This window comes from Dipodomys merriami, unplaced genomic scaffold (assembly GCF_024711535.1).
Source record: "Dipodomys merriami isolate MVZ:Mamm:240054 unplaced genomic scaffold, mDipMer1.0.p SCAF_3, whole genome shotgun sequence".
Lineage (NCBI taxonomy): Eukaryota > Metazoa > Chordata > Mammalia > Rodentia > Heteromyidae > Dipodomys > Dipodomys merriami.
The window spans coordinates 85,607,927-85,635,852 of NW_027204492.1; the positions used below are offsets into that span (position 1 = coordinate 85,607,927).

Below are 27,926 nucleotides of genomic sequence, written 5' to 3' on the forward strand. Positions count from 1 at the left end.
ACAGCTCCACTTGAGGCATTTTTGTGATTAATTAAAGAGTCTCATGGACTTTTCTGCCTGGGCTGACTTCAAACTATGGTACTCAGATTTCAGCCCCCTAAGTAGGTAGGATTACCTGCACCTGGCCATAGTTTTGTCTTGACAATATTTTGGGGGTATGTGTGCTAGTGCTGGGTCTTGAAATCAGGGACTCGTGTTTTTTCTTAGCTTTTTCACTCAAGGCATGTGTTCTATAACTTGAGCCAGCCTCCCCTTTGACTTTTTATTTTTATTAATTAAAGATAAGAGTCTCATGGACTTTTCTTCCCCAGCAGGCTTGTAATTGTGATCCAAAGATCTCAGCATCCTGGGTAGCTAGGATTACAGGTATGAGCCACAGACAGTGCTGTTTTTATGTATGGATAATTGTGTGTATGTGTGTGTGTATGTGCATACACATGTGTGCATGCACATGCATGTTGATACTGGGGCTTGAAATCAGGGACTCATGCTCTTGCTTAGCCTTTTTGCTCAAGACCAGCACTCTACAACCCTCTGCTTGTGGCTTTTTTTCTAATTAGTTGGAGATAAAGATATGTTCTTGAGAGCTGGCTTAAAAGATGATTTTTTTTTCCAGAACTCAGGCCCCTGAGTAGGATTACAGGTATGACCCACCAGTCCATGGCTTGATTAATTCTTTTGACTAACCTGTGGGTCCAATGAGCCAGGTCATAATCCAGGACCTTATATATGTAGACAAGGGCCCTGCCAGTGAGCTGTGTTCTTAGCCCACATGTCTCTTGACTTCTTTTGCCCTGTCTAGAGCATGCCATGACAGCATGGAGGATGAAGACCTTGGCCAGATTCTCACTCCCCCACCCCATACTAGAGGTTGATATCAGCATCTCTGTCTTTCCCTTATCTTCTTAAGCCTGATGCTTTAACCCCTTGACCCACAGCTTCACTTTCAATTTTTGAGGGTTAGTGATAAGTGTCAAGAACTTTCATACCCCAGCAGGATGTGAATCTTTACTCTCAGCTCGTCCTGGGTATGAGGATTCCCATTGTGAGCCACTGGCACTCACCCCAACCAGATTCTGGTGCTGGGGTTCTTGGACTACTCAGCCTACACATCCATGTGCCAAATGTGGTATCCTTTTGTATGTATGTGTGTGTTTGTGTGTCTGTGTGTGACAGTCTTGGGGTTTGAATTCAGGTCCTGGGCACTGTCCTTGGGCTCAGCACTTTGCCATTTCAGGTAAGGCATGTAGTACACTGCTATATATGTGCTTTCTAGCCAGCAAGACCATTTTTTTCTATCAGTTCTTGGGCTATGTCCTTCAGGAGACACTGGGCTAGAGTAGAAGAGAGAGCAGCATGTGTCTCCTCCCCAAGTGAGAAATTACCTTTCTTGTTTGTCTTTGTCATTATTTTGCAGATAAACTGTCTTCTTAAGATCTTTCACTAGATGGCGCCAGTTCTCACCTCCAGTGAGCTTCCCTTATCTGCTGTCTGTGGAAATTAGCTTCCTTGGTGAAAAGCTGCAGGGAGCAAGGTTCACTAGGAGTCTTTAGGTTTGAGTAGGATAACCAACTCCTTTAGAGCCCTGAAAGAGGCAGGAATATATGCTGCTTTGTTTCCTGTTGCCACGGATAGAATCTGTGGAGCCCCCACCACCACACTCACACACATGAGTCATGGAAGACAGGAAAATATCCAGACTCCTATGGAATGTACAAGTCAAATCAATCTGGTGGTAAGATGTTCCCCCATCCCTATTCAAACCATCCTCTGAAAGAAAAAAAATTAACATCAATTAAGCCCATGAAAAAGAAATAGCCAACCAACGCAATCCTCAGTCATCTCTTTAAAGCCTCTCACCACCTCAGATCAGCTTAGCAGTAATGGCAGCACAGTATTCCTTTGCCTAGTTTATTGTTATTTTTAACCTTATTCTAATACCCCCTGCTCTTTTTGTGTGCCAGTCTTGGTACTTGAACTTAGGGCCTGGTCAGTGTCCCTGTGCTTTTTTGGCTCAAGGTTGGCACTCTACAACTTGAGCCACAGCTTCTCTTACAGCTTTTTTTTTTGTGGTTAATTAGAGATAAGAGAATCATGGACTTTCCTGCAGAGCTGACTTGGAACAAAGATCCTCAGATCTCACCCTCCTGATAAGCTAGGATTACAGGCATGAACCACTAGTATCCAGCTAACCTTTGTTTTTTAAAATCTCGTGTCTTGATACTTTTGTTTTTGTATGTGCCCTGGTAATGGGGCTTGAACTCTGGGACTTGGCTACCTTTCTCACTGAAGGCTTATACTTTACCACTTGAACAATATCTCTACTTTTGGCTTTTTTCCTGGTTAGTTGGAGATCAACTGTTTCTTGGATTTATCTACCTGGGCCGGCTTCCAATGAGATTCTCAGACCTCAGGCTCCTGAGTAGGATTACAGGTATGAACCACCCATGCCCCATTCTATGAAATCTTTTTACCAGCCTGTGGCTCCAAAAATCCAGGTCATTATCCAGGGCCTTGCACATGCTAGGCAAGTGCTCTAGCAGTGAGCTATGCTCCTAGCCCTACTTCCTGGTCTCCCTACTGTTTGTCTCCTTAGTAATGTGTTAGTCACCTCAGCCAAAATGTCAGGTATGGGACTGGCTCTGCAATAGAACTAGGAAGATGTCATCTTGTTCTGTGGTTCCATATGCAAGCACAGCTGCTGCTGCTTCAACAAATACGGTGGTCAATTGTACTTCAGGTCTGGACTCAGTCTGAATGCTTGGCTTGTGTGGCTTGCTCCAAGGTCCTGAACTGCTCTGTTTGTGTTCAGGCTCAGAAGGTTCATGATGTCTAGCATTGGTTTGGGGGGATCCTGGTCAACAATTAACTGTCCCTGGCCAGCTAGGAGCCTTGACCCCTAGCAGTCAGACCAAGGTGTGTTCACTCAAGTACTGATATTAATACTCTTTTAGGCTGGTGAAGCATGGAGGTTATCACAAAAAATAGCACAGATTATTGTTATGCCAATCTGTCACAGTGTCATTCCTGATTCTGAGTCCCACAACTAGACACCTTCTAGGATTATATTGCCAGCTGATTGACTGACCTGTGTGAGAAAAGCTTCTTTTCTATTAAAGTACTTGGCTTCCTTACAGTTAATCTTTAGAGAATTATTTTTCTGATCTTGTTTTGGCCAAGTGGTTTGGTTCTTGTTAATTACATTATCTTTATAACCTTTACCTGCTGCACTTTTATAAAGACATCCTGTTCGAAGCTCCTTGAATTTTAGTTAGATCTTGTTAATTAACTACATTCTGAACTCAATCTGAGAAGGGGGGCAGGGCCTGCTGCTCTAGGGATAAAAAGGGAGCAGCTTGCCTGTTCTGGGTGCTTACCTGGTGGATTTTTGTCTGATGGTTCATCCTTCTACAAAAGGAGACTTTGTCTGACTGAGTTTCTTTCAAGTTGATGTCATTATCCCTACATGACACCCCAGCGTCCTGAACTATTTCTAACACTGGCAGTCCACCATTTCAGGATTATTTCTGGAAATCCTTCCCTTTCCCTTGTCATTATGCCATTATAGACGGAGTGGGTTATGTGGCGATTGGGTTCCTGATGAGAAAGGGTGAAGTCTCCTGATTTTTCTTGCCCTACCTAGAGCATGCTTGCTTATTTCCTGCAATGACAGTATGCAGCAAGACCAGATTTGTGTGTGTGTGTGTCTGCTGGTATTGGGGGCTGAACTCAGATCCTGGGTGCTATCCCTTAGCTTTTTTATTCAAGGCTGACACTGTACCACTACAGTTATAGCTTTAATTCCTGTTGTTGTTTTTTTGGGGGGTGGGTAATTGGAGGTAAGAGTCTCACACTTTTCTGCTCAGGGTGGCTTCAAAACACAATCCTCAGATGTCTGCCTCCTGACTCACACATGTTAGCCAGGTCCTGGTCATATTCTTATGTTGTATATCTTAGACTTCCCAGACTCCAAAACCATGAGCCCAATATGGTATTCTTTTTCAGTGGCATGCAATAAACAAAACAGACATTCTGCTAAGTGGGGAAAAAAGGCTAGCCACAAAATTCCACAGAGTGCATCATTTGATTCAGATGAAATATTCCCAGTGGGCAAATCCATTGTGACAGAAAACAGATTATGTGGTATCCAAGAGATGGGAACTGAGCAGGATGGGAAATGATTGCTTAATGGCTGTGTGGTTTGAGGGGAAGTGATGAAGATGGTCTGTAACCAGACAGTGGTAATTGTTGCAATACACTGAATGAACTAAATGACACTGAACTGTGCATGTTAAAATAGTAAACATTTGATGCTATGCATATTTTACTGCTTCAACAGCAAAAGTTTATTTTTCCAATGCTGGGGATCAAATAAGGGACTTGAATATAATAGGCAAATGCTCTGAGCCCCAACCCCAGTCTCCTTCCCCCAAGTTTTCCCTTAGAGTTAGTGTTATGTGTGAATGGTGATATGAAGTAGAGTGAATGAACACAAATAGTGGTGTGATTGAATGGAAGGACATTTAGGATACAGCAAATGAGAATCAATTTGAATGATTGGTAGAATTGGGAAAGAAAGGAAATCACTAAGGTCAGAGTAAGCTGAAATAGAGGTGGCAGTGTTTCTTTGTATCTGAGTGAGTGCTGTGTTTCTGGAAAGTAGGGATGGTTATTCCCTTGTATCACTTCAAACACCGTCCCTTTGTGTTCCAGGTAAGGACTAACTGTTCAGGACTCTACCTTAGCTCTGGCTGCCATAACAAAATATCACAGTTTGAATGGATTATGAATCAGGAACTTGCTTTCTCACAGTCCTGGTAGTTCAAGGTTTTAGGGCCTTAATTCCATGGGATCAGAGCTTCACCCTCATGAAGTCATCTAACTAACTGCCCCCCCCAACCAGGTCTCATTTCCAAATACCATCATATTGAGGGGTTCAATATAGTAATTTTGGAAGGGGACACCAGTCCATATCAGTTTCCAAGTCTTTTTCATATTCTAACTAATCTATGCATCCTGCTTTATGATTCAAGGTTGACTCCTTTGTTGGTCCGACCATATAAAATTCAGGACCACTTCCTTGCCTTTGGGATATTCTCATTAATGAAAGTATTCTCTAATGTAATAGCCTGACTTTTTGTCTTTCACCTGGTTAAATGATAAGAGTTCAATTCATGGGGCAATGTGTCTTAAGTTCTGAATCTGAGCATTATCTTCAGTTGATTCCTCCAGGCCTCTAGGAGACCCTGATCAGCCCCTCCCCATAGGAGCTCAGAGATGGGAGGGGTGCGGGGTTGGACCCTGGCATCACATCTCAGCTTTCCCAAATGTGTCTGCAGCAGATTCCCAGAAATTTGAGCATGGCGGGGTTACTGTCAATTCTGTGTGGCTTTTTCCTTAATGTCTAAGATCCTACTTCTCCCGCCCCTTTGTCCCTAAGCTTCGGTCTCCGAATCTCTGTGCTTACAGGTGTAGCTTTGCTCTAACGACTCTTTACAGAGGATAGAATTTTGCTGCCGCCACCTCCCCCTTCCCGGTATCAGCACCTTGGTATCTCCCAGAGCGGATCGTACCAACCCGGACCTTCTTCAAGCCGTATTTGGCTCGCAAGTGATATTTTCTTAAGAAGACCATCGGCTCTAAATATCCTCCTTATCTCCAAAGAGGCATTGGTCGGTAGAGAAATGGATTGTTCTCTGCTGCGATTCCTTCCTTCCTGAATAGTTACCAGGGAGGATTGTACCATTCCAGCCTCCCCCTCCCTGCGGAGGGAGGGGGTGGTCCTTAACTCTCGATTTGCAGAACAAAAACCATAATTAGCCAGCTTTGGCACCCGAGTCCCTAGTCTTAGCGCCAAGTTTTGTTTTTAATGCCTCTCGAAATTTCATCTCTTCTAAAGTTGAAAAGGCAGACTTCTCCTTTGTACGGAACTGTAAAAGCTGTAAAGATGTCTGCTCCCAGGGAAAGTCGGCTTATTAACGCGGCCATTTTTTTGCCCCCCAAATACAATCATTGTGGTAATCAAAATAATTTAAGCTGCCAGCATGAATGGCTTCAGGAAGGGCTACTGCGCATGAGCAAATATAGTGACTGACAGTAACCGAGGCGGGATAAAGGGCGAAAAAGTGGCTATCGCAGGAAGTTAGGACTGATTTTGGAAACATTGAAGGAGACTTTGCCAGAATAAGAATTCGGAGCTAGGGATGAAGGAGGGCAGAGTTCACTCAGAGCGGAAGTGAGAGGGCTGGTACTCTGTGGGGCGGAGTGACAGGGATTTCGAGTGTGGATTTTTTTTTAAGACACGAATTTACAGGGTGAGTACTTGGGGAGGGGCTCGGAGCTGAGTAATGAGAGTCTGAGGATGGAGCTGTACGTGGGCTGGTGGGGGTCTGTGGGACGAGACATGGGGGTCAGTGAAGTCTGTAACCGAGGAGTTGTGTATGGGGTGAATGATGGAAGTATTTGGGGGGGGGATGATGAGCGGATCTATAGATTGAATGATGGAGTTTGTAGTATAAATGATGGCAGAAGGAGCTCTGGGGAATATATAGGGTGGCAGGGGGTGGGGATTCTGAGTCAGCGATGGGGAATCTGGTGGGGGATGTAGAATGGCTTATGAGGTCCATGATAAAAATGTGTTGTTGGGTGATGGGGATCTGTGGGGGAAAACAAATGTCCTTTCCCTTTTTTCTTAGCTAAAGCGTGGCCATTTTACCAGCTGGCATGTGTGGATTTCTGGCCTGGTGATCTGGTGAACTTTCAGTCTGGGCACTCCTTGCCATCTGCAGCTCTTCTCCTTTCTTCTCCTCCCTTTCAACAGTTCTGCCTTTTTAGGCCTTTGCCTTCCCTTCACCACAGTCAGACATGACTGAGTTCTGGGTAAGTTATTACTTGTATCTCACCCACCTCCCCTTCCCCATGTTAGAATGTATAGAAACAAGAAGGCAATGATGTACAAGAATTAAGACCACCGTATCCTAAGCTTTACATCTTAACAGCTATACAATGTTTAGTAAAGTCTAGTACCTCTGTGCCTTAATTTCCCTAACTATGATGATGACGATGATGATGGTGATGCTACCTACCTTGCATGGTTATTTTAGAGATCAATTGAGTTAAGATAAGTGTTTAAGACAATGCCTACTATATACGTGATATGCCTTAAATATAAATTTCGTGTTACTGCATTATTTTTGTGTGTGCTGATACTAAGGCTTGAACTCAGGGCTTGGGTGCTGTCCCTTAGTTGTTGTTTTGTTTTTTTTTTCTTGATCAATGCTGGTGCTTAAGCCACAGATCCACTTCTGGCCTTTTGGTGGTTAGAGATAGGAATCTCAGGCTTTCCAGACAAGACTGGCTTCAAACCATGATCCTTAGAGCTCAGCCCCCTGAATGGCTAGGATTACAGGCAAGAGACACTACTGCCCAGCTTTGTATTTATTGATACTATAAATTGTACAGGTATGCATACATACAGTACCTCACATGATAGCACACATTTGTAATCCTAGAACTCAGAAACTCAGGAGGATTAAGAGTTCCAAGCCAGCTCGTGCTACATAGAAAGACCTGCCGAGGGCTGGGAAGGTGGCTCAGTGGTAGAGTGCTTGACTTGCATGCCTGAGGCCCTGGGTTCGATTCCTCAGCACCACATAAGCAAAAAGAAAAAAGCCGGAAGTGGCGCTGTGGCTCAAGTGGTAGAGCGCTAGCCTTGAGCTGAAGAGCAGAGGGACAGTGCTCAGGCCCAGAGTTCAGGCCCCACAACCGGACCCCCCCCCAAAAAAAAGAAAGACCCTGTCTCCAAATTCTCCTCCCTAAAAATAACTATAAACATGAAACAAGAACAATAACAAAAAACCATACAAAATAAGGTTTGAGGAAGTAAAGTAAGACCAAGTCAAGGTTGAAATATATATAGATTATAGGAGTCTCCATATATTGAGCTGTGGTTACTTTTCTGAGACTTATAAAAGCAACTTCATAAAAGAAAGGAAACACACTTGATTTATTTATCTCATTTAGAGAAAGTGAACATGTGGGAAAGGAAGAGGCCACATTGTCCAAAAAAAAGAAATGTACTCATTACCTGACTTATGAAATAGTAACCCCTCTGTACAACACTTTAATGATAACAACACATTTATATTTTTTTAAGTGAGCACTTTTTCCAAAGCAAAGATTTCCTGAAATTGATCAGCTACTTTTCTGATGGGTCATCCAATTCCCCATCAGCAATCCTGTGGGAAATACAGGGCTAGAATTGCTCAGCTGTGATATAAAATATCTATTTTCGCCCTTTGATCGTAGGGCTTGAACTCAGGGCCTGGATGCTGTCCCTGAGCTTTTCCACTCAAGGTTACTGTTTTACCACTTTGAGCCACAACTACACTTCTGTTTTTTAGGTGGTTAATTAGAGAAAAGTGTTTCATGGGCTTTCCTGCCCAGACTGGCTTTGAACCATGATCCTCATATCTCAGCCTCCTGAGTAGGTAGGATTACAGGTGTGTCAGCCAAAGGTGTCGATGCCAGTGTAGAACTAAAGAGTTGTGATTCTTCATACAACCATAGCCATGCCTACGCCAACATTTCTTGTGATCTGGCTCACACAGGGATAAAAATCTTGAAAGGCTGGAAGACTCAGTAAACCTCATAGCCTTCCATTTCCTTACTGACACATTTGTAGTTCTCATCTCCAATTTCAGTACAGCCTGAGAAATGCACAGGGCTGCTTTTGTTCTTAAGTTCCGAATTCATATGTGTGTTTGTCCATTTTCAGTTCTTTTCTTCTTCTTACCTTTCTTTTAAAAGTTTAGACTATTTCATCATTTTGTTTCAGAAGTGAGATAGAAATGGTACTAAAAAATTCAAGCTCTCTGGCTAGCAATGGTAGAATATGTTGTGGTCCTAGCACTCCAGAGGCAGGGGCAGGAGGATTGGGAGTTGGAGGCCAGCCAAGGCTACCTAATGAAACTCCATCTCAATAAACCAAGGGCTGGTAGTATAGCTCAGTGGTAGAGCATTGTCTAGCATGGGAAGGCCTCTGGGTTTCATCACCAGCACCACACCAAAAAATATATCATTTTTTTCCTCCTTCCCTCCCTCTTTCTCTCTCTCCCTTCCTTTTTCCTTCTTTCCATTTTTTTTTTCTGATCTTGGGGCTTGAAATCAGGGCCTGGGCAATATCCCTGAGCCTCTTTGTGTTCAGGGCTGGCACTGTACCACTTGAACCACACTACCAATTCTGGCTTTTTCTGAGTAACTTATTGGAGATAAGAGTCTCACAGACTTTTCTGCCTGGGCTGGCTTCAAACTGTGATCCTCATCTCAGCCCCAAGGCTTGTAATCCTAGTGACCCAGGAGGCTGAGATCTGAGAGTTATGGTTTGAAACTAGCCTGGGCAGAAAAGTAATTGAGACACTTCTCTCTAATATACTACAGAAAAAGCCAGAAGTGGTACTGTGGCTCAAGTGGTAGAGCCTTGAAGCTCACAAACAGTGCCCGGTCCTGAGTCCAAGTCCAAGTACTGACACAAAAAAGAAAAATAATAAATAAAACTAAAAAGAGACACAATCTTGAATCATTCCAGATAACCAGTTTTAATGTGAATTTGGCTACTTTTTGCCTATACATCTCTCTTGCCTTTGTTCTTTCACTTTATATTTACTTATGCTTCTTTTTTAAATTTTTATTTATTTATTTATTTATTTTTGTTGGTTTTGAGGCCTGAACTCTGGGCCTGGGCACTGTCCCTCAGCTCTTCAGCTCAATGTTAGTGTCTATTGAGCCACAGCGCCACTTCCAGCTTTTTCTGCTTATGTGGTGCTGAGGAATCGAACCCAGGGCCTCATGCATGCAAAGCAAGCACTCTACCCGAGTTACCTTCCAAGCCCATATTTACGTATACTTCTAAAGCATAGTTTACGTAAGTCTTCCTTTTGCTATAACTTGCTCACTAGTTAAAGCTGTTTTCCAACTCTGCTTTTTCATAACAGAATAAGTATAATAGTAGTATACATTGCCCTAAACTTAAATCCAAAAAGCTCACAAATTTGAAACTTGTTTTATGGACATGATGCAACAAATGGAAAAGCTACACTTCCCCTTATGTGATGGGTCACATACACAAAAAATATCACCACGCACTTGTGGCGTATGCCTCCAATCCTAGCTACTCAGGAGGCTGAGATCTGAGGATAGTGGTTCAAAGTCAGCCCAGGTAAGAAAGTCCATGAGACTCATATCTCCAGTTAACTACCAGAAAACTGGATGTGGTGCTGTGCCTCAAAGTTGTAGAGCACTAGAATTGAGCAAAAGAGCTCAGAGACAGCACCCAGGCCCTGAGTTCAAGACCCACACCCAACATAAAGTGTGGGGGGGATAATCCTCTCACACTTGAGCCCCACTTCTGCTTCTGGCTTTTTGATGGTTAATTGAAGATAAAAGTTTCACAAACATTCTTGCCCAGGATGACTTTGGACCATGATTCTCAAATCTCAGCTTCTAGAGTAGCTAAGATTACAGGTATGAGCCACCAGTATCAGGTTTATCTTTAGTTACTTTTTAGATAGAGTCCTGTGCTTTTTGCCTGGGCCAACCTCCAACCATGATTCTCCTACCTCCATGTCCCACATAGCTGGGCTACAGACATGTACCACTATGCCCATCCTTTTTTGTGTGATACTGGAGTTTGAATTCAGGACTTAGCACTTGCTAGCCAGGTTCTAAAGTGCTTGAGCTAAGCCTCTGTGGGATTTTTAGAGGGGAGAGATAGTCTTGTGTTTTTTTTTTTTCTGGGCTGGCCTAGACCATAAACCTCCTATTTACACTTACCAGTATAAGACACGTGCCACCATGCCCAGCTTTTATTGTTGAAATGGGGATCTCTCAAACATTTTGCCCAGGTTGCCCTTGAATTGAGATCATCTCAGTATCTACTTTTCAAGCACCTAGTATAACAGGCATGAACCATCAGCCCCTGGCTCCTTTTTTTGTTTTGTTTTTGTTTTTGACTGTACTAGGGATTGAACTCAGAGCCTTTTATTTGCTAGTCAGGCTCTCTACCACTTGAGCCACATCTCCAGCCTCTTTTTGTTTTGGATATTTACAAGGTAGAGTCTTGCTTAGTGACTGGAATAGTTTGGGCTGTTATGCTACTTGTTCTTCCTTTGTCATTGGTTAAGATGGACTCTTGCCAACTTTTATGGCCAGGCTAGCTTTGAACTGAAATTCCCAGATCTCTGCCTCCCAAGCAACTAGGATTACAGGCTTGAGCCATTGTATCTTGCTCCTTTGTTTGTTCATATTTTCATTTCAAAAAATATTATTTTTATATGATAGGTGCACAGAGGCATTACTCTTTTGTCCTCTAAGAGTAGCCTCCTTTGGTCTCACTGTGTGTGAATGCCTAGAGTCCTATATAATTTATTATGTCCCAGTGTATTTTTGCTCTAACTTCCACATATGAGAGAAAATATGCATCATTTGTCTCTCTGAGCTTGGCTCCTTGTTTGATTTTTGAGATAGGATCTGGATATGTAGTCCAGGCTGGCCTCAAACTCACGATCCCCCTGCCTCAGTCTCCTTCAAGCTGGGATGATAATTATGCACCTGCCTCACAAAGATATTGAACTCAAGAGTTTCATGCTAGCAAGGAAGGCACTATAACATTTGAGCCACACCCCCAATCTTTTGGCTTTTAGTTTGTTTTCTAGATGGAATCTAATACTTTTGCCAAGGCTAGCCTAAGCTGTGATCCTCCTACCTATATCTCCTAAATAGCTTAGACCAGACGAATGTGCTAAGCACACTCAGCTTTTTTTTTTTTGGTTGGTCGCAGGGCTTGAACTCTGGGCCTAGGTACATTTCCCTCAGCTCTTCAGCTCAAGGCAAGTGCTCTACCACTTGAGCCACAGCGCCACTTCCCACTCAGCTTGTTTTTGAGACAGGGCTGTCACTGCCCAGGCTGACCTTGAGCCACAATCCTCACAAGTAGCTAGGGAGATAGGCATGTGCAACCATGCCTAGCCACATAGAGATTGTATGTGTGTCTGTGTGTGTGCATGTATGTAGTACTAGGGATTGAATTCAGGTCCTTGTGCTTCTTAGGCATATGGTCTACTACTTGAGACATACCCCTTTTGTTCTTTTATCTTGTTTTACAGATGGTGTGTGTGTGTGTGTGTGTGCGTGTGTGTGTGTGTGTGTGTCTGTCTGTCTGTCTGTCTGTCCTGGAGCTTGAACTCAGAGCCTGGGCAGTCTCTGAGCTTTCTTCCTCAAGGCTTGTGCTCTACCAATTGAGCTACAGCTCTACTTGCTACAGATGAGGTTTTAAGTCAACTTTCCCTGCCTGGCTTTGGACCTTGATTGTCCTATCTCTGCCTCCCAATAACTGAGACCATTGGTATATACTATTATACCAGCAATTTTCTTGTGTGTGTGCCAGAATTGGGGCTTGAACTCAAGGCCTCATGCTCTTGCTTGGTGTTTTGCTCGTGCTTGTGCTCTACTAGTTGAGCCATCCCTCCAGCTTGGCTTTGTGTCAGTTAATTGCAAATGGAGTCTTTCAGGCTTTTCTTCCAAGGCTGAATTTGAACCTTGATTCTCCAGGTGTCATCCTATACTCTGAGTAGCTAGGCTCAAACCACTGGTGTATTTTGTGATAGGCTCTTGCTAACCTTTTCCTATGCTAGCTTTCAACCTCAGTCCTCCTGTCTTCACCTCCTGAGTAGCTGGGATTACAAGTATGCCACCATATCCAGCTGTCAAGCTGTGTGTGTGTGTGTGTGTGTGTGTGTGTGTGTGTGTGTGTGTGTGTGTGTGTGTGTGTGTGTGTGTGTGTGTGTGTGTGTGTGTGTGTGTATGTTTGTAGTACTAAAGATTGAACACATTTTTCTGTGTATACTGGGGCTTGAACTCCAGGCCTCACGCTCTTGGCTTGACTCTTTCATTCACAGCTGGCTCCCTACCTCTTAAGGGACACCTCCATTTTTGGCTTTTTGCTGATTATTTGGAAATCAGAGTGTCTCAAATTTGTTTGTCTGGGCTGGCTTCAAACCATGATTCTTAAATCTCAGCCTTCTAAGTAGCTAGGATTACAAGCATGAGCCACTGGTGCCTGGCCACATTGCAGTATTTTAACAACTGAATTTGTTTTTTTGTATGCTTGTACCATGATTAATGAGATTCATATTGAAGGACCGTTGTATAATTTCTGTTACAGTATTTAGCAATATCTCTGGATCTATCATTGTGTATAGAGATGAGCATTTCTAAAATACCTAGTTCAAAATTCATCTTGCTTTGTACTTTCATAGGCATTGCCTTTTGAAATGTTAATGTAAGTTGACATATCCACTAGTGAATTAAAATACACCTTTGAGTCCTCTTGTCACAGTTTTAAGCTTTGTAGTTTTATTATTGAAAATATCTCATTTTGGTTGTTTGTTTTTATTTTCTTATCAATGTGGTTGAGCAGCTTTTAATTTTTTTTCTTTTATCTTTTTTCTTTTATATTTGTTTGGTGAATTGTTCTTTCACATATACTGCTTTTCCCCCCTGTGGTAATGTAAAAATATACCTTGACATTTCTTAAACCTTTTATGGATATATTCTTCTGATTAAAAATCTTTGGGGGTAGACTTGAGGTAGATTGAAACATAGTATACAGAGAAAAAGCATATAAAACGTACAGGCCTATGGAAACACCTGTGCAACCCTTACCTGAAGCACAAAGGAGGAAATTACACACCACGCAGAAGCCTCTTCTAGTCACATCTCTTGAGTTTTGGGTAACCATGTTCTGATTTCTATTATCATAGATTGTTGTCTCTTCTTGAATCTATCATTTAAACAGAATCATCTGTTATTATTCTTTTGAGTCTCATTTCATTCACTCATATTGTTTTGTGGTGTTAGGGATGGAAACCAGGGCCTAGCACATGCAAGGCAAATGTTTACCACTCCTAACCCCCGCATAATGATTTTTAACACTAATCTTTGTTACTTCATGTATAGGTAGTTTGCTCTCTTTTAAATCACTGTTTACTATTCCATTGTGTAGCACAAGCTGGCTCCTGTTGGCTCATACCTATAACCCTAGCTGCTCAGGAGGCTGAGATCTAGAAGTTTTAGATTTGAAGCCAGTTCAGGCAGTAAAGTCTGTGAGACTTCCTCTCTAAAAACAACCAGCAAAAAACCAGGTGGGAGGCCTGGTTCAAGTGGTAGAGGTACAGCTGAGCAAGCAAGCCAAGGAATGAAGGGCTCTGAGTTCAGACCCCCATACTACCAAAGAATATATCACAGCTGGGTACCAATGGCTGATGACTGTAATCATAGCTACTCAGAAGGTTGATATCTGAGGATTATGGTTTCAAGCCAGCCCAGGCAAGAAAAATCAGTGACACTTTTGTCTCCAATTAACCACCAAAAAGCCAGAAGTAGAGTTATGGTTCAAGTGGTAGAGCACTAACCTTAAGCAAAAAAGCAAAGTTATACTTCCCAGGCTCCAAGATCAAGCCCCAGGACCAGCAGAAAAAAGTATCACAGTTGTTCATCTATTCCACTGCTGATCTTTACATTTCACCTATTACAAATAACAAATCTATGAATATTCTTGTACATGTCTTTGTGGACATATGTGTGTAGCATTTTAATTAGATATATACACCTGGGATTGAGTCACTCTGTCCTATGTTGAATATTTTCAGGTTTAGTAAATTCTGTCAAGCTATCTCCTAAAGTATCTGTACTATTTTACTCCCATCAACAATACATGAAAATTCTAGTAGTTCCACGCTTCTGCCAACATTTGGCTTGTTAGTCGTGGGGGGGGGGGGCTCACACACACACACATACATACACACACACACTTAGCTTTTTTGCTCAAGGCTGGGACTCTTATCATTTGAACCACAGCTCCACTTCCAGGATTGTTAACTTTTCTGCATTTCCCTGATAACCAAGGATGTAGAAAATATTTTCACATGTTCATTCACAATCCAGATATCCTTTTCATGAAATTATCTAATGAAATAATTTTCTAATTTTAATTGGATTATCTATATTATTGATTTGAAAGAATTCTACTTGGTTCAACAATATAAAAGTTTTTGCTTTACTTAAGCTTTTTTTTTTTTGCAGTGCTGGGGATTGAACCTAGAGTTCTATGGATACTATTCAAGCATTATACTACTGGCTATACACTAGTACCTTAGAAAGCTTTTTTCTCTCCGAGTACTGGAGCTTTGAACTCAGGACCTCATACTTGCTAGACAGGTGCTCTACCACTTAACCATACCCTCTGCCCTTTTGAAAGGCTTTTTGAAATGATTAAATGATAGCTCCTTTCTGAAGATTATCTCTTTTATCTTAAAATAATTACTCCAGTTACCCTGGGCTAATCACACATATCACATACAGAGAGAGATAAAGGGGGGAAGAGAGAATGAGAGAGGGAGAGGGAGAGAGAGAGAGAGAGAGAGAGAGAGAGAGAGAGAGAGAGAGAGAGAGAGAGAGAGAGAGAGAGAGAGAGAGAGAGACATATCCTACTATACTCCACAAATATTTAGTTATGCATTTTTGAAAGCAGCATTAAATTAAGACTAATTTGGGGGGGAAATGTCATCACCTTAATTTTTATCAAAGTGGTTGAATAAAAATATGCAATTGCAGGGATCGGTGTCATTCGAGGATGTAGCTGTGGACTTCACCCAGGAAGAGTGGAATCAACTGGATACTTCCCAGAAGACCCTATACAGAGATGTGATGCTAGAGAATTATAGTCATCTTGTATCTGTGGGTGAGGATGGCCTGAATAATTCATTGGTATTCCCAGTAGAATAACTTGCCAGCTCCAAAGTGCTTTAATACTTTGACCTCATGTTCTAGGGACTTAAGATTCTTATTCCCTCTTAAAGTGAATAGAAATTTGTATTTTCATGCCCCATGTGACATGAACCTTTATTAAAAGGTACCTTATTTTGAAGTCCTGAAGGCTGCACAGACAACACAAAAATTGTATCATTTCTTATTACAGGGTATCTTATTACTAAACCAGAAGTGATTGCCTTTTTGGAGCAAGAGGCAGTCCTTGGGATCATAAAGAGGGAAATTCCAAGTTCAAGTTGTACAGGTAAGAAGAGCAATTTGGGAGATGAGTAGATTAAGACCTAGGGGGAGGGTCTGTGAGGCCTAGCCATTATTCTGGTTGTGTGTGTGTGTGTGTGTGTGTGTGTGTGTGTGTGTGTGTGTGTGTGTGTGTGGTATGTACATGTGCGTGTGTACATGCATACTAGTACTAGACTTGAACTCAGGGCTTCTCAATCTTGCTTCATTCTGTCACTCAAAGTCAAGGTTCTACCACTTGAACTATGGCTCCACTTCTGGATATTTGCTGATTAATTGGCAATGAGTCTCATAGACTTTCCTGCCCAGGTTGGCTTCAAACCTCGATCCTTAGATCTCAGCCTCCTATGTAGCCAGAATCACAGGAATTCATCTTTCTTCTTTTTTCTTCTTTCTTCATCTTTCAAGGATCAGAAATTTGTCTTTAAAGGATATGTACTATTGATACTAATTCCAGAGTTTAATTTTATGAGCTGCTGTCTCATGCTAATCTTGGTAGGAGATGATGAGGAACTACAGACTACACTGTGGTTGAGACCTTGGGTTTCTTTGTTCATTTACCTCAAGTTCACCTTTGCATTCTGAGTCTCCCTCCCTCCAAATCCTGGATCTGCTACTCTTCCAATATTCGTTTCCAATTCACAGTTCCCTAAACTTGTTTACATCCTCTCTACAAAGTTATTTTTGTGTATGTGTGCCAGTCCTGGGGCTTGAATTCAGGGCTTGGGTACTGCCCCTGAGATTCTTTTGCTCAAGAGTAGAGTTCTATCACTTTAGCCACAGCTCCACTTCTGGTTTTTTTAGTGCTTAATTAGAGATAAAAGTCTCATGGAGTTGCTGGGAAGGTGGCCCAGTGGTAGAGTGCTTGCCTTGCATGCATGAGGCCGTCGGTTCGACTCCTTAGCACCACATAAGCAGAAAAAGCCGGAAGTGGGGCTGAAGCTCAAGTGATAGAGTGCTAGTCTACAGCTGAAGAGCTGAGGAACAGCGCCCAGGCCCAGAGGTCAGGCCCCATGACCAACCAAAAAAAAAAAAAGTCTCATGGACTTCCTTGCTTGGGCTAGCTTTTAACTGCAAACTTCAGTAAGTAAGGTTATAGCTATGAGCCAACAATTCCTGACTCTCCCTAAAGCAATTGTGTTATGTATATTTATTGTTTACTTTCTGTTCTAATTGTTGTTTCAACTTATTTTCCCTTTCAAACTCTGAGTGTAAGGGAGAAACATGCTTGGAATTTCTTTTTGACTGGTACCTAGACCTAAAAGAAAATAAAAGTCAACTCTATCAGAGACCTCCTTATGAGAAACATGTATTTACAGAATATTGTTTATTATTCTTCTTTCTAGAAGATGGGCAGGTTGAAGGACAGCTGGAGGAGCATCAGGAAACCCAAAATACATACCCAAGGCAAGCTATAGCCACTTTCTGGAACAATGTTACTGAAAAGAGAAGTCAGAACTATGATGGACTTGCAAATTCCCTTTCTCAGAGCCCATGGGGACTTGCTTCAGGATATGCACCTTATATGAATGACTCCTGTGTGAAAAATTGCAAAGGTAATGTAGGCTTACTCAGCTCTAATAGCCTGAGCTTTGCAGCTCAGGAATGTTATGAATGTAATAGATGTGGCAAATTCTTAATTCATGGCAGGCATGAGATCAATGATGGCACACAACCACATGACTGTAATACATATGGGAAAGGTCACAATCAGAACTTTGTTCAGTATGATATGACCCAAGCTGGAGAGAAAACCTATGAATGTCCCGAGTGTAGAATCACCCTTAGCACAAACTCCCTCCTAATTGTTCATCAGATCACCCATATAGGAGAGAAATGGGCAGAATGCAGAGAAACTTTTGACAAGACAGCACTCTTCAGTATACACCAGGCAGTGCACACAGGAGATAAACTCTTTGAGTGTAATGAATGTGGCAAATCCTTCCGAGAGGAATCAACATTACATATACACCAAAGAACTCATACAGGTGAGAAACCCTATGTATGCAATGAGTGTGGCAACGCCTTCCAAGAGAAGACAAATCTCATCATACATCGAAGAACTCACAAAGGAGAGAAACCTTATAAATGTTCTGATTGTGAGAAAACCTTCAACCAAAAAGCACATCTCAGTGTGCACCAGAGAACACACACAGGAGAAAAACCTTTCGAATGCACTGATTGTGGCAAATACTTCAGAGAAAAATCAACCCTGAATATCCATCAAAGAACTCATACTGGAGAGAAACCGTATATGTGCAATGAGTGTGGTAAAGCCTTCCGAGAAAAGACAAAGCTCATCATCCATCAGAGAACTCACACAGGAGAGAAGCCCTATGAATGTTCAGAATGTGGAAGAGCCTTCAATCAAAAGGCACATCTCAGTGTGCACCAAAGAACACACACAGGAGAGAAACCTTTTGAATGCAATGAATGTGGCAAATCTTTCCGAGAGAAATCAACTCTACGCAGACATCAAAGAATTCATACAGGAGAGAAACCTTATGTGTGTTCAGAGTGTGGACGAGCTTTTACCCTTAAGCTGAGCCTCAGTGCTCATCAGAGAATCCATACAGGAGAAAAAACTGATGGATGTACAGTATGTGGAAAAGTCTTCTCCCGGAAGTCCTATCTCATGCTACACCAGAGAGCTCATACAAGAGAAAAATTTGAGAAATCCTATGAATGCAATGAATGTGATAAAGCATTCTTCCAGAAATCATACCTCATTATTCATCAGAGAGTTCATACAGGAGAGAAACCCTATGAGTGTAATGTGTGTGAGAAAGCTTTCTCCCAAAAATCTTATCTCATTATACATCAAAGGACTCATACAGGAGAGAGACCCTATAAATGTGACAAATGTAACAGAGCCTTCAGAGAGAAGTCCAAACTCACTGTACATCAAAGAACTCACATAGGAGAGAAACCCTATGACTTCCCTGAATATGAGAGAAATCTTCCTGGGTTCACAGTTCAACATGCACTAGAGAACTCAGAGAGCATAGAAACCAAAGTACTGAAAATAGAAAATCTTTCTTAGAAAAGTCAAAGAAAACAACATGCTTTATTTACCTAGGGTAATCCCAGAAGGCTTTTCTGAGGAGCTTAGACCTGAAAATGAAGCACCACCCATACTGGGGGAAGAGCATTCCAGGCAGAAGGAATAGCAAGTTCTAACATCCTGAAGTAAAAATGTGGTACTGAACTTGTATTGCGAGTCTATTGAAGCACAGTCTTTTGGAAATGATATAAGGGAAATATGTTTCCAAATATGTTTCCAAATTGAATACCAAACTCTTACAGAAAAAAGTAAAGAAATCCTACTATGAACCCACATTTTTGTCATTTCCATAATGGGAAGTACCATCTCCAAGGGGAAAAAGAGGTTTTTGGAATAGTACTAATGAAGTGTACAGATTTAAAGATAATGATTAAAGAAACAACAATGAAGAATGTACTTTGCTGGGTGCTGGTGGCTTCATGCCTGTAATCCTAACTACTCAGGAGGCTGAGATTTGAGAACCGTGGTTTGCAGCCCAGCAAGACAAATCCAATAGATTCTTATCTCCAATTAACCATCAAAAAGCTGGAAGTGGAGGTATGGCTCAAGTGGTGAGCTCCAGCTTTGAGCTCAAAAGCTAAGCAAGAGAGTGAAAGGCTCTGAATTCAAGCCCCAATATGAGACAGAGAGACAGAGAGACAGAGAGACAGAGAGAGAGAGAGAGAAAGAGAGAGAGAGAGAGAGAGAGAGAGAGAGAGAGAGAGAGAGAGAGAAAGAGAGAAAATATGCTTATAAATGTTCCAAATTATTAGAAAGATGCTGAATCAAATCAATGTCAAGACAACATGAAATCTAGTTTCCTCAAATAGCAGCAATCATGTCAATGTTTCTACCCCCCACTTGTTCTGTGGGCAAAATTTTTGTTTCTGTGCATGGATCTTCCCCTTTCTGAAAGTTTAGCTTTCCCAGAACAGCTATAAACTAAGCTACCTAACAAGCTTTTACAAGACCCATTTCTGACTGAGCTTATTTCTGCTACTTTTGATGAATAACTATCACATTCAGAAGTCACCACCCCAGAGGGATGCCCCTCTCCCCCCGATGGACCTTAAGGGAGATACAGAATTTGTTCATCTATGTTGGTTGGGAAGAACACAGGGGAAATTGACTTGACCATAAGGAGGGGGTTTAAACTTGACTTGGACTACTTCTGTGATCATCTGGGCTTATTTTGGATGAGGGGAACAGTGAAAGCAAGGTCGTGAGTAGGAGGGTAGCCACTACCCTGGCCCAAGCAAAGACTACAAAGCTGCTTCCTCCTGGGAGTGGCTACTTCCATTGGGGCTGCTCAGTGGAAAGAGAGAATGGCAAGTTCAAATTCTTAATGTTGAAGACACCTGACTGAAACCTGGACATTCTGTAAAAAGAAATGAGTACTTTGTGTGTCTATTGAACTCCTTGCCTAAATTCCCAGTCTGTGTCATTTGCAATTTAGGATTTTGGTTGTGTACGTGGTGATGTTGGAACAGAGAGAATGGGAATCCGTGAGAGGCCATGGGAGAATGGGAATATTTTAAACTCCTAATTTCCACTGAGTTTCCTGAATCCATTGTGGTCCTCCCCTGAAGAGACTGTATGTCTTAAATAAAGACCCTGTTGTGACCTCATCTGAGACTGATAACTTTTTGAGGGAAGTTTGTTTTCTTATCCTTGTAGCCCACCCCTCTCTATTGAAACATCTAAGTGACTTTTGTGCTGGTACTGGGGCTGGAATTCAGGGTCTGGAAGCCCTGAATTCAAAAAAGCCTGAGCTTTGTTGCTTGAGGCTAGTGCTCTACTACTTGAGCCATGCTCCACATCTGGCTTTTAGAGGGCTAATTGGAGATAAGCGTCTCATAGACTTTACTGCCTGGCTGGCTTTGACCATCAATCCTCAGATCTCAGTCTTCTGAGTAGCTAGGATTGCAGGTGTGAACCACCAGCAGGGCGCTTTTTTTTTTTTTTTTTTTTTTTTTTGGTGAGCGGGTGTCCTTGGACTCAAACCTAGGACCTGGGTGCTGTCCCTGAGCTTTTACTCAAGGCTGGAGTTCTATCACTCGAGCAACAGCTCTACTTCTGGCTATTTGGGGGGTAATTTACTGGAGATAAGAATCTCACAGGTTTTCATGCCGGGGCTAGCTTTGAACCAAGACTCAGATCTCAGCCTCCTGAGTAAATAGTATTATAGGTGTGAGACACTGTTTTTGAGACAGGATCTCACTAAATAGCCCAAATTGGCTTTAAATTTGCAATGTTCCTACCTCTGTCTCCCAAGCACTGTACAGACACTCACCACCACACCCTATAACTGACTTTTATACCACTTTAGGTGCTTTACAAACATTAATTCATTTAATCCTGCCAATAATCCCATGCAATCATATTTTCACTTCCCAGATGAGAAAATTGAGGCACAAAGGTCTATTTTTCAAGATATTTTTAAGGCACCATAGCCTTGAGAAGCTGTGGTATTTGAACCAAGGAGAACTTGTCCACTTAATCACTACAGTAGTCTCCTCCAACACCTACTCCAAGTGAGTCATATATTTTCTTTTTTCCTTTTCTTTTTCTTCTTTTGCAGTTTGCAGGGCTTAAACTGAGATACTTACACTGCTAGGTAGATGCTCTTACTACTGATCTACAACTCTGATTTTGCTGGTTATTTTTTGGAGATAGAGCCTTATTTCCTGCCCAGATGCACATGTGGGCCACTATCCAAACATGCCATCATGTCCTGCTCTCCATTGAGAATAGGTCTCTCAAATTTTTCTACCCATGACCACCTTGAATTGCAATCTTCCCAATCTCAGCATCCCAAGTAACTAGGATTACAAGCATAAGCCACCAATGCTTGGCTTCAGCTGGTATCTCTATATCAGAGTGTGATGGTATGGAGGAATTGATTAAATAGAGATACTTTTAGGCATTGGAAAATGAAGAGTCAGAGATCTGACAAGCAATGGCCTTACATTGTTTGTAGATATTACCCTTTATTGAATGTACAAAAGGTTTGAAAAAAAAAGGAAAAGCAAATCTTTATCCCCAAGAATCTTTTCTTGAGTCAGATTTTGCATGCAAATCACACCCTTTGAGCCATTCAGATAAATCATGGCCAGAACAGTGCTGAATCCAAGAATTCCTAGAAATGGAGAGAGGGCGGGAGGGAGGGTGAAATGGACAAGCTGGTGGGGTATTAGTACCACCCCATATCTGGCAGTCCAGAGTCCAGACCATCCCCATGAATTTACCAGGCTCTCATACTGTCATGTGAACTCACAACTCTCTTGGCACACAGGATGTCATCCAATAGATGGCGATTGAGTAAATCTGGGGAGAAAAAAGGGAAAAAGTCATCTGGTGAATTGGTGACCAGGGGACAGCATACAGAGGGCCCTAGGTTTCTGGGTTCTTCAGGGCCTAACCTCAGCCGCTACATTGGCTAATTGTAGATGACATCATTCCTTGTCAACCACCATGTGGGCTGAACTCATGTGGATGCTCCTTATTGACCTTGACTATCACGTTGGCTGGTTTGGAGTAACCAACATACCTCATTGGCTGCTCCTAGACAACCTTAATCTCCATCCTGGCTAGCTCTAGATGATTTCAACTGATATTTTTATACTTTTTCATCTGGTTATGAATTATCTAAACTGTAATGCTGGCTACTAAACAGTAATACTGGCATTACTTAATTGCCACAGCAGTTTGTCCTGGTGATTTCAAATACTGGGTTGTTAGATCCTAGATTTGATTGGTTTTGGATGACCTCAGTCTCCACATTGCCTAGTCCTGTTCAACCTCAGCCACTATGGTGCCTAGTTTTACATGATCTTAAGTGCTATGCTTGTTGGACAGGGTGATTTTTAACTGCTATTTGGCTAGTTATTAATGATCTCAACTATCATGTAGACCAGTCCTAGGCATTTTTTCACAATACTGGAGATTGAGCTCAGGGTCTGGGCAATCTTAATTGCTATCTAGGTATAAATAATTTTAACCTTATTAACTACTTCAATATCCATGCTGTCTCAAACTGAACAGCCTTAACCTTTGTTTTACCTAGCCTTTCAAAAGCCTCACTTTTCAATTTACCCCTTATTAGTCAACTTCAACTACTGATGGCCATTCCTGGGTGACCTTTTCTATTGTGCTGACAGGACTTGGACAACCTCAGTCTCCATTTGAACTTGCCTCATATAAGCATTGTTTCTATTTTTGGCCTGTATTGGACTACTTCAACCACCAATTTGTATATCCTTGAATAATTTCAATTTGCTCTTCTATTTTGTCTCAAAAATACCTCACTTTTGCCTGTAAAGTTCTCTCATTTCTTCTCAGAGGTAGTTTCTTTTCCTACTTCTAGAGATCTGCTTCTTCCTTCAAGGCCTACACAACTTTAACCCTAAATCAGAACAGTCTCTCCTTCTACTTCACATGGAGCTAATTTTCCTGTTTCCTGAGTCTCAGAAAACTGCATCTTCCATTCTAGACGATATTTAGGGCTCTGTATTCTCCTGACCTAGACAACTCAGTATAGAATGCTGTTTCTAATGGCCCAGGTAACTTTTGCCTTTTCCTGTTCACTTTTCTACTTTTCTAGGAGGTTTGTTTAGATGACAGTGCCCTCTGTGTGTGGTGTGTAGAGCCACTCAGGTCTTCCATGTATTCCCAGGGTTGTCTTACCACGACAATCCATGTGGCAGAGGTTCCTGGTAGGTGTGATGCCATTGTCACACCACCAGGCAGAGTTCAGCTGGAAAATGCCATAATCACTGCTGCCATCAGGGTTGTGGTCCACAAAGGCAGAGTCAAAACCACTCTCATAGTGTGCCATGCATAACCCTGGGTAGGGACAAAGGAGGTAGGAGGTTGGCATAGGATTTGCAAATAGGGAAGGCTATGATAAAGGGAATGAAGACAGGAATGATTGTGGTCTTAGTTGTGAGGGTGACGATTTTGTTTTGGTGGTGGAATGGGGATGTTGGCAATTCTTTTAAAATATCACTGGTAGTGGTTGTGATAGTATTCATGATGGCACTAAGAATGATGGTGTTGATTGTAGAGATCAAAGGGATGATTACAAAGGCTGTAATGATGATAACATTAGTGTTGTGTTAAACCAGTCATTTGAAGGGCGCCAGTGGCTCACACCTGTAATCTTACCTACTCAAGAGGCTGAGATTTGAGGATTGCAGTTCGAAGCCAGCTTGGGCAGGAAAATCTGTAAGATTCTTATCTCCAATTAAGCACCAAGGTGCCAGAAGTGGAGCTGAGGCTCAAGTGTTAGAGCACTAGCCTTAAGCACAAAAGCTCAGGGCCAGAGCCTAAGCACTGAGTTCAAGCCCCAGTACAGGCACACACACAAAAAAGTCAGTCATTATCACCAGACTGAAAGATCATGCCCTGAACTGTGGAGGAAGGCCTAGATCTGAGTGTGGTGAATTATTTGAGGATATAGATGGGACATGTGGCAACTGGAATCTTACAGTCTCCAATAGTATAGCCTCGGTAGCCATTGAGACCTGCTTTCTCCAGCTTCCTTGCTATTTCACAGCGTTCATAAATCTTGGCATCCACAGTAACAATCATCAGTGTGATCAGGGTCACTATCACAGTATCCCAGGACTGCAGTATGATACCCATAAGCCTCACAAGCTGACTCCTTGCTCCAGATCACCCTGTAATGTTCGGAATGAGAGGCATTCTGAAATTCTAGGCTCTATGAGCATTGGCCTGTGTGACAGATTTTGGAACACAGAAACTAACGATCTGGGCAACTCATCATTCTCCCCAGTACCATATTTATTAAAGACCAAGAGACAGACACAATAAAAAGAAAAATATTGACACAAACATAGATATGGAAGCAGACAATGAGAGGGATGAACCTAGAGATGTCAGACAAGGATGCAGGGAGAGAGGGATTGGGAATATGAAAGCAAGACAAGTACTAGACCCACATTTCCCTGCATTTTTTTAAAACACTATCCAACTCTATCCTCGCTAATCACATTTTACTACTTGGTCACCTCTAATGGTGACCCTCATTGCTTCTAACCTTCTCCTTCTGGCAGGTCAATGCTATTCACTCCACTGTGCAAAATACTATTTCTGAGTCCTCATGCTCTGCTGAATGTAACCATGACTGACATCCAAGGAGGGCTCTCTTGCTGTTTTTATATGGTAAAAGGCAAAGGACAAGAAAATGAACCCATTTCTGCAAGGCTTTGTGTATCCGCATTCATTCATAAATGTGGAATTCTCATGACCTGAACAACTCCCCCAAATGCCCCACCTCCCAACAGTGTTGCACTGAGGATTTTCTAAGCACTTGCCTTTTGGAGGGGACATATTGAAACTACTGCATGTATCCTTGACGCCCCTCCCTTCCCTATACTTACTGCACTGTCCCACTTCAGTTTACTGGAACCTGATCCATGCTACATATTGCATATTATTATGTAATACTACATTTAACAACAGACATGTTGCATATATGTGTGTGTATGTGCACACACACTAACACACATAGAGTCAACTCTTGTGTCATCTTCATCCTTATTTCTCCCTTTTGATCCCCAGTTCACATAGCTGCCTCCACTTCAGTTCACTCAGACTGGGCACTTCTTTTCAATTCCCTAAGCCTCTAGGTATCACTACTACATTTTCTCACATTATACTCCTTCTCCCCTTTCATGTTCACCCTGGCTCATTGCCTACTTTTACCTTGACTTCTTCCTGACACTACAGCAAATGACTCCTATTCACTCTCTTATGACCCATCCTTCAGCATTTTTTTTTACTGCCTTGACCTCATCATCTCCATTCACTTCCTCTTTTCTCTTCTTTGCAATCTCTGTTCTCTCCAACGCTGCCCTCCCCCTCAGCACTCCCATTTCCTGGAAACTCCGTTTCTTATTATTCTTCCAATGCTAGTTCAAGTTACCCATATTTACTTACTCTATCTTGGTCACCCCCATTCTTGCTCAATTTTCTCTTCATTAGGTCCATTTGCATTCATGCAGCCTCTCATTACCACATTCACATAAATCTACTCCCAAGGTAATCCTTGTTACCTTCTTCCCTCTCAAAGACCACTCCTGATTCTTGTCCTTGCTCCTCCTGTCTGGTAACTGTATCCAGTCACACTGTGACTTGAATCCACCACTTTTGCTCACTTTGGGTTCTGTTTCCCTGCTTACTCACCTTGTGCTATGTGACTTTCATCACTTTTCTGTTCACGTCACAGTCCCCACACGTACTTATCTTCTGTCTTTTACTTCCATTCCTTCTCTGTTCAACATCACATCCATGCATGAGCTCTTCAGCTCCTTCACAGCTGCTGATTCCTATTGGGATCCCAGTACCACCCACCTTCCTGGGTCACTACCGAATATCACCCCATTCACTTTGTATGATTTTCCTTCTTCCTTGTGGTAACCTGCTCAATTTCTAACCAATTCCCATTTATCTTCATTTCCTCTTATGTCCCACATGACCTCAGTCACTCCTACTTCCCTTTAAATTACCTTCTTCTCTCTCGTATCTCGCAAACCATCATGCATTTCCACTCTAATCCTGAGTGCTCACATCAGCTCCATGCATGGTCACTGCCTTTCCCTGCCTATTGCCCACTTAGATTAGCCTCATGATCCATCACATACCCAAGCTCAGCCATAATTTCCAATTCGTTCAAAATCTTGTGCATATTCATGTGTCAGCCTGTGTCACTATGAGAAAATACCTGAAGAAAACAACTTATAAGGAGGAAGGATTTCTTCTGGCTGACATTTCTGAGGATTCAGTCCATGGTCACTTGGCTCCATTTTTCCTGGGGTGGTGGTGAGAAGCAGAACATCATGGTGGATGGTAGGGAGGTTGTGGTAGGGCCAAGCTCCTCACTTAATGTCATTCAGGGAGCACAGGTGGCAGGTAGAGAGAAAATGAGTGTGAGCACACAATAACCTACTTTCTCCAACTAGGTCCCACCACCTTCACCCAACAGACCTTTAAATTATACATCTATGAAAGAATTAATCCATTCATGATATCAGAGTCCTCATGATCCAAAGGCCACAACTTTGAACATAGCTGTATTGAGGACCAAGCCTTCAATACAAGAGCTGTGTGTGGGGGGGGGGGCATTTAAAATCCAAACCATAACAGTTTTTCTTTTACTCTTCCCTTTATATCTCCCCACATTCACTCCAGTCTGCTGTACATTCCTCTTTATTTCATGGTCCTCTTTCACCTCTCTTTGCCTCTCATTCCCCATTATTAACCATCCTTACCTGTTTCCTGTTCCATTTATTGACAGATACTCACATTAGCCAAGATAGAAAAGTCTGATGTGTTGTTCAGGATTTGGATGGATACACAGACCAACACCACTACAAATACCCAAATTCCAATGGTGGTAGGCTAGGTTAGGCTAGATGCTGGTGATTTATACCTGTAATACTAGCTATTCAGGAGGCTAAGATCTGAGGATCTTGGTTTGAAGCTAATTGGGAAAAGAAAGTCTGTGAGACTTACTTCAATTAACCACCAAAATAAAAGCCAGAAGTGGAACCGTTGCTCAAGCAGTAGAGCACTAGCATTGAGGAAAAAAAAGTTAGGGACAGCACTTGGGCTCTGAGGTCAAGCTTCAAGACTGGCACCAAAAAAGAGGTTAGAGAATTCTCTCAGAGGTAAGTTAGTGATGTACTTGACCTAAAGTCAGCAAAGCCTTGGTTTCTTCTGTTCTGTGGCTCTGCCA

General features: G+C 42.2%; 2 protein-coding genes across 4 annotated transcripts; one reads left to right on the forward strand and one right to left on the reverse strand.

Moving 5' to 3' along the window:
- The first annotated feature begins 5,885 nt into the window (after positions 1 to 5,885).
- LOC138840371 (zinc finger protein 182-like) lies at positions 5,886 to 20,783 on the forward strand. Of its 3 annotated transcripts, none has more exons than XM_070040530.1 (5): positions 5,886 to 6,314; positions 6,696 to 6,879; positions 15,670 to 15,796; positions 16,034 to 16,129; positions 17,472 to 20,783. In XM_070040530.1, exons 2-5 carry the CDS (start codon positions 6,865 to 6,867, stop codon positions 19,163 to 19,165), a joined length of 1,932 nt encoding a protein of 643 aa, XP_069896631.1. In that variant the 5' UTR covers positions 5,886 to 6,314; positions 6,696 to 6,864; the 3' UTR covers positions 19,166 to 20,783. The 3 variants fall into 3 exon arrangements, with proteins under 3 accessions (XP_069896631.1, XP_069896628.1, XP_069896630.1); XM_070040527.1 differs by having other exon boundaries at positions 5,887 to 6,314; positions 17,469 to 20,783; XM_070040529.1 differs by lacking the exons at positions 5,886 to 6,314; positions 6,696 to 6,879 and having other exon boundaries at positions 15,658 to 15,796; positions 17,469 to 20,783.
- Positions 20,784 to 22,201: 1,418 nt separating this feature from the next.
- Spaca5 (sperm acrosome associated 5) lies at positions 22,202 to 24,849 on the reverse strand. Its single transcript, XM_070039376.1, has 4 exons — positions 24,655 to 24,849; positions 23,852 to 24,010; positions 22,414 to 22,492; positions 22,202 to 22,304 (listed from the first exon to the last, which is right to left on the reverse strand). Exons 1-4 carry the CDS (start codon positions 24,809 to 24,811, stop codon positions 22,202 to 22,204), a joined length of 498 nt encoding a protein of 165 aa, XP_069895477.1. The 5' UTR covers positions 24,812 to 24,849.
- Positions 24,850 to 27,926: the final 3,077 nt, after the last annotated feature.

What these genes read in the sequence shown, in the direction of transcription:
- LOC138840371 (XM_070040527.1), top strand. An exon ending in TAGTCATCTTGTATCTGTGG is followed by an intron (nt 15,797 to 16,033) that starts GTGAGGATGGCC and finishes TTCTTATTACAG; the next exon opens with GGTATCTTATTACTAAACCA. An exon ending in TCCAAGTTCAAGTTGTACAG is followed by an intron (nt 16,130 to 17,468) that starts GTAAGAAGAGCA and finishes TCTTCTTTCTAG; the next exon opens with AAGATGGGCAGGTTGAAGGA.
- Spaca5 (XM_070039376.1), bottom strand. Translation starts at nt 24,811, where the DNA reads ATGGGTATCATACTGCAGTCCTGGGATACTGTGATAGTGACCCTGATC. An exon ending in AGGCTATACTATTGGAGACT is followed by an intron (nt 24,011 to 24,654) that starts GTAAGATTCCAG and finishes GTCCCTACCCAG; the next exon opens with GGTTATGCATGGCACACTAT. An exon ending in CTGCCACATGGATTGTCGTG is followed by an intron (nt 22,493 to 23,851) that starts GTAAGACAACCC and finishes TTTTCTCCCCAG; the next exon opens with ATTTACTCAATCGCCATCTA.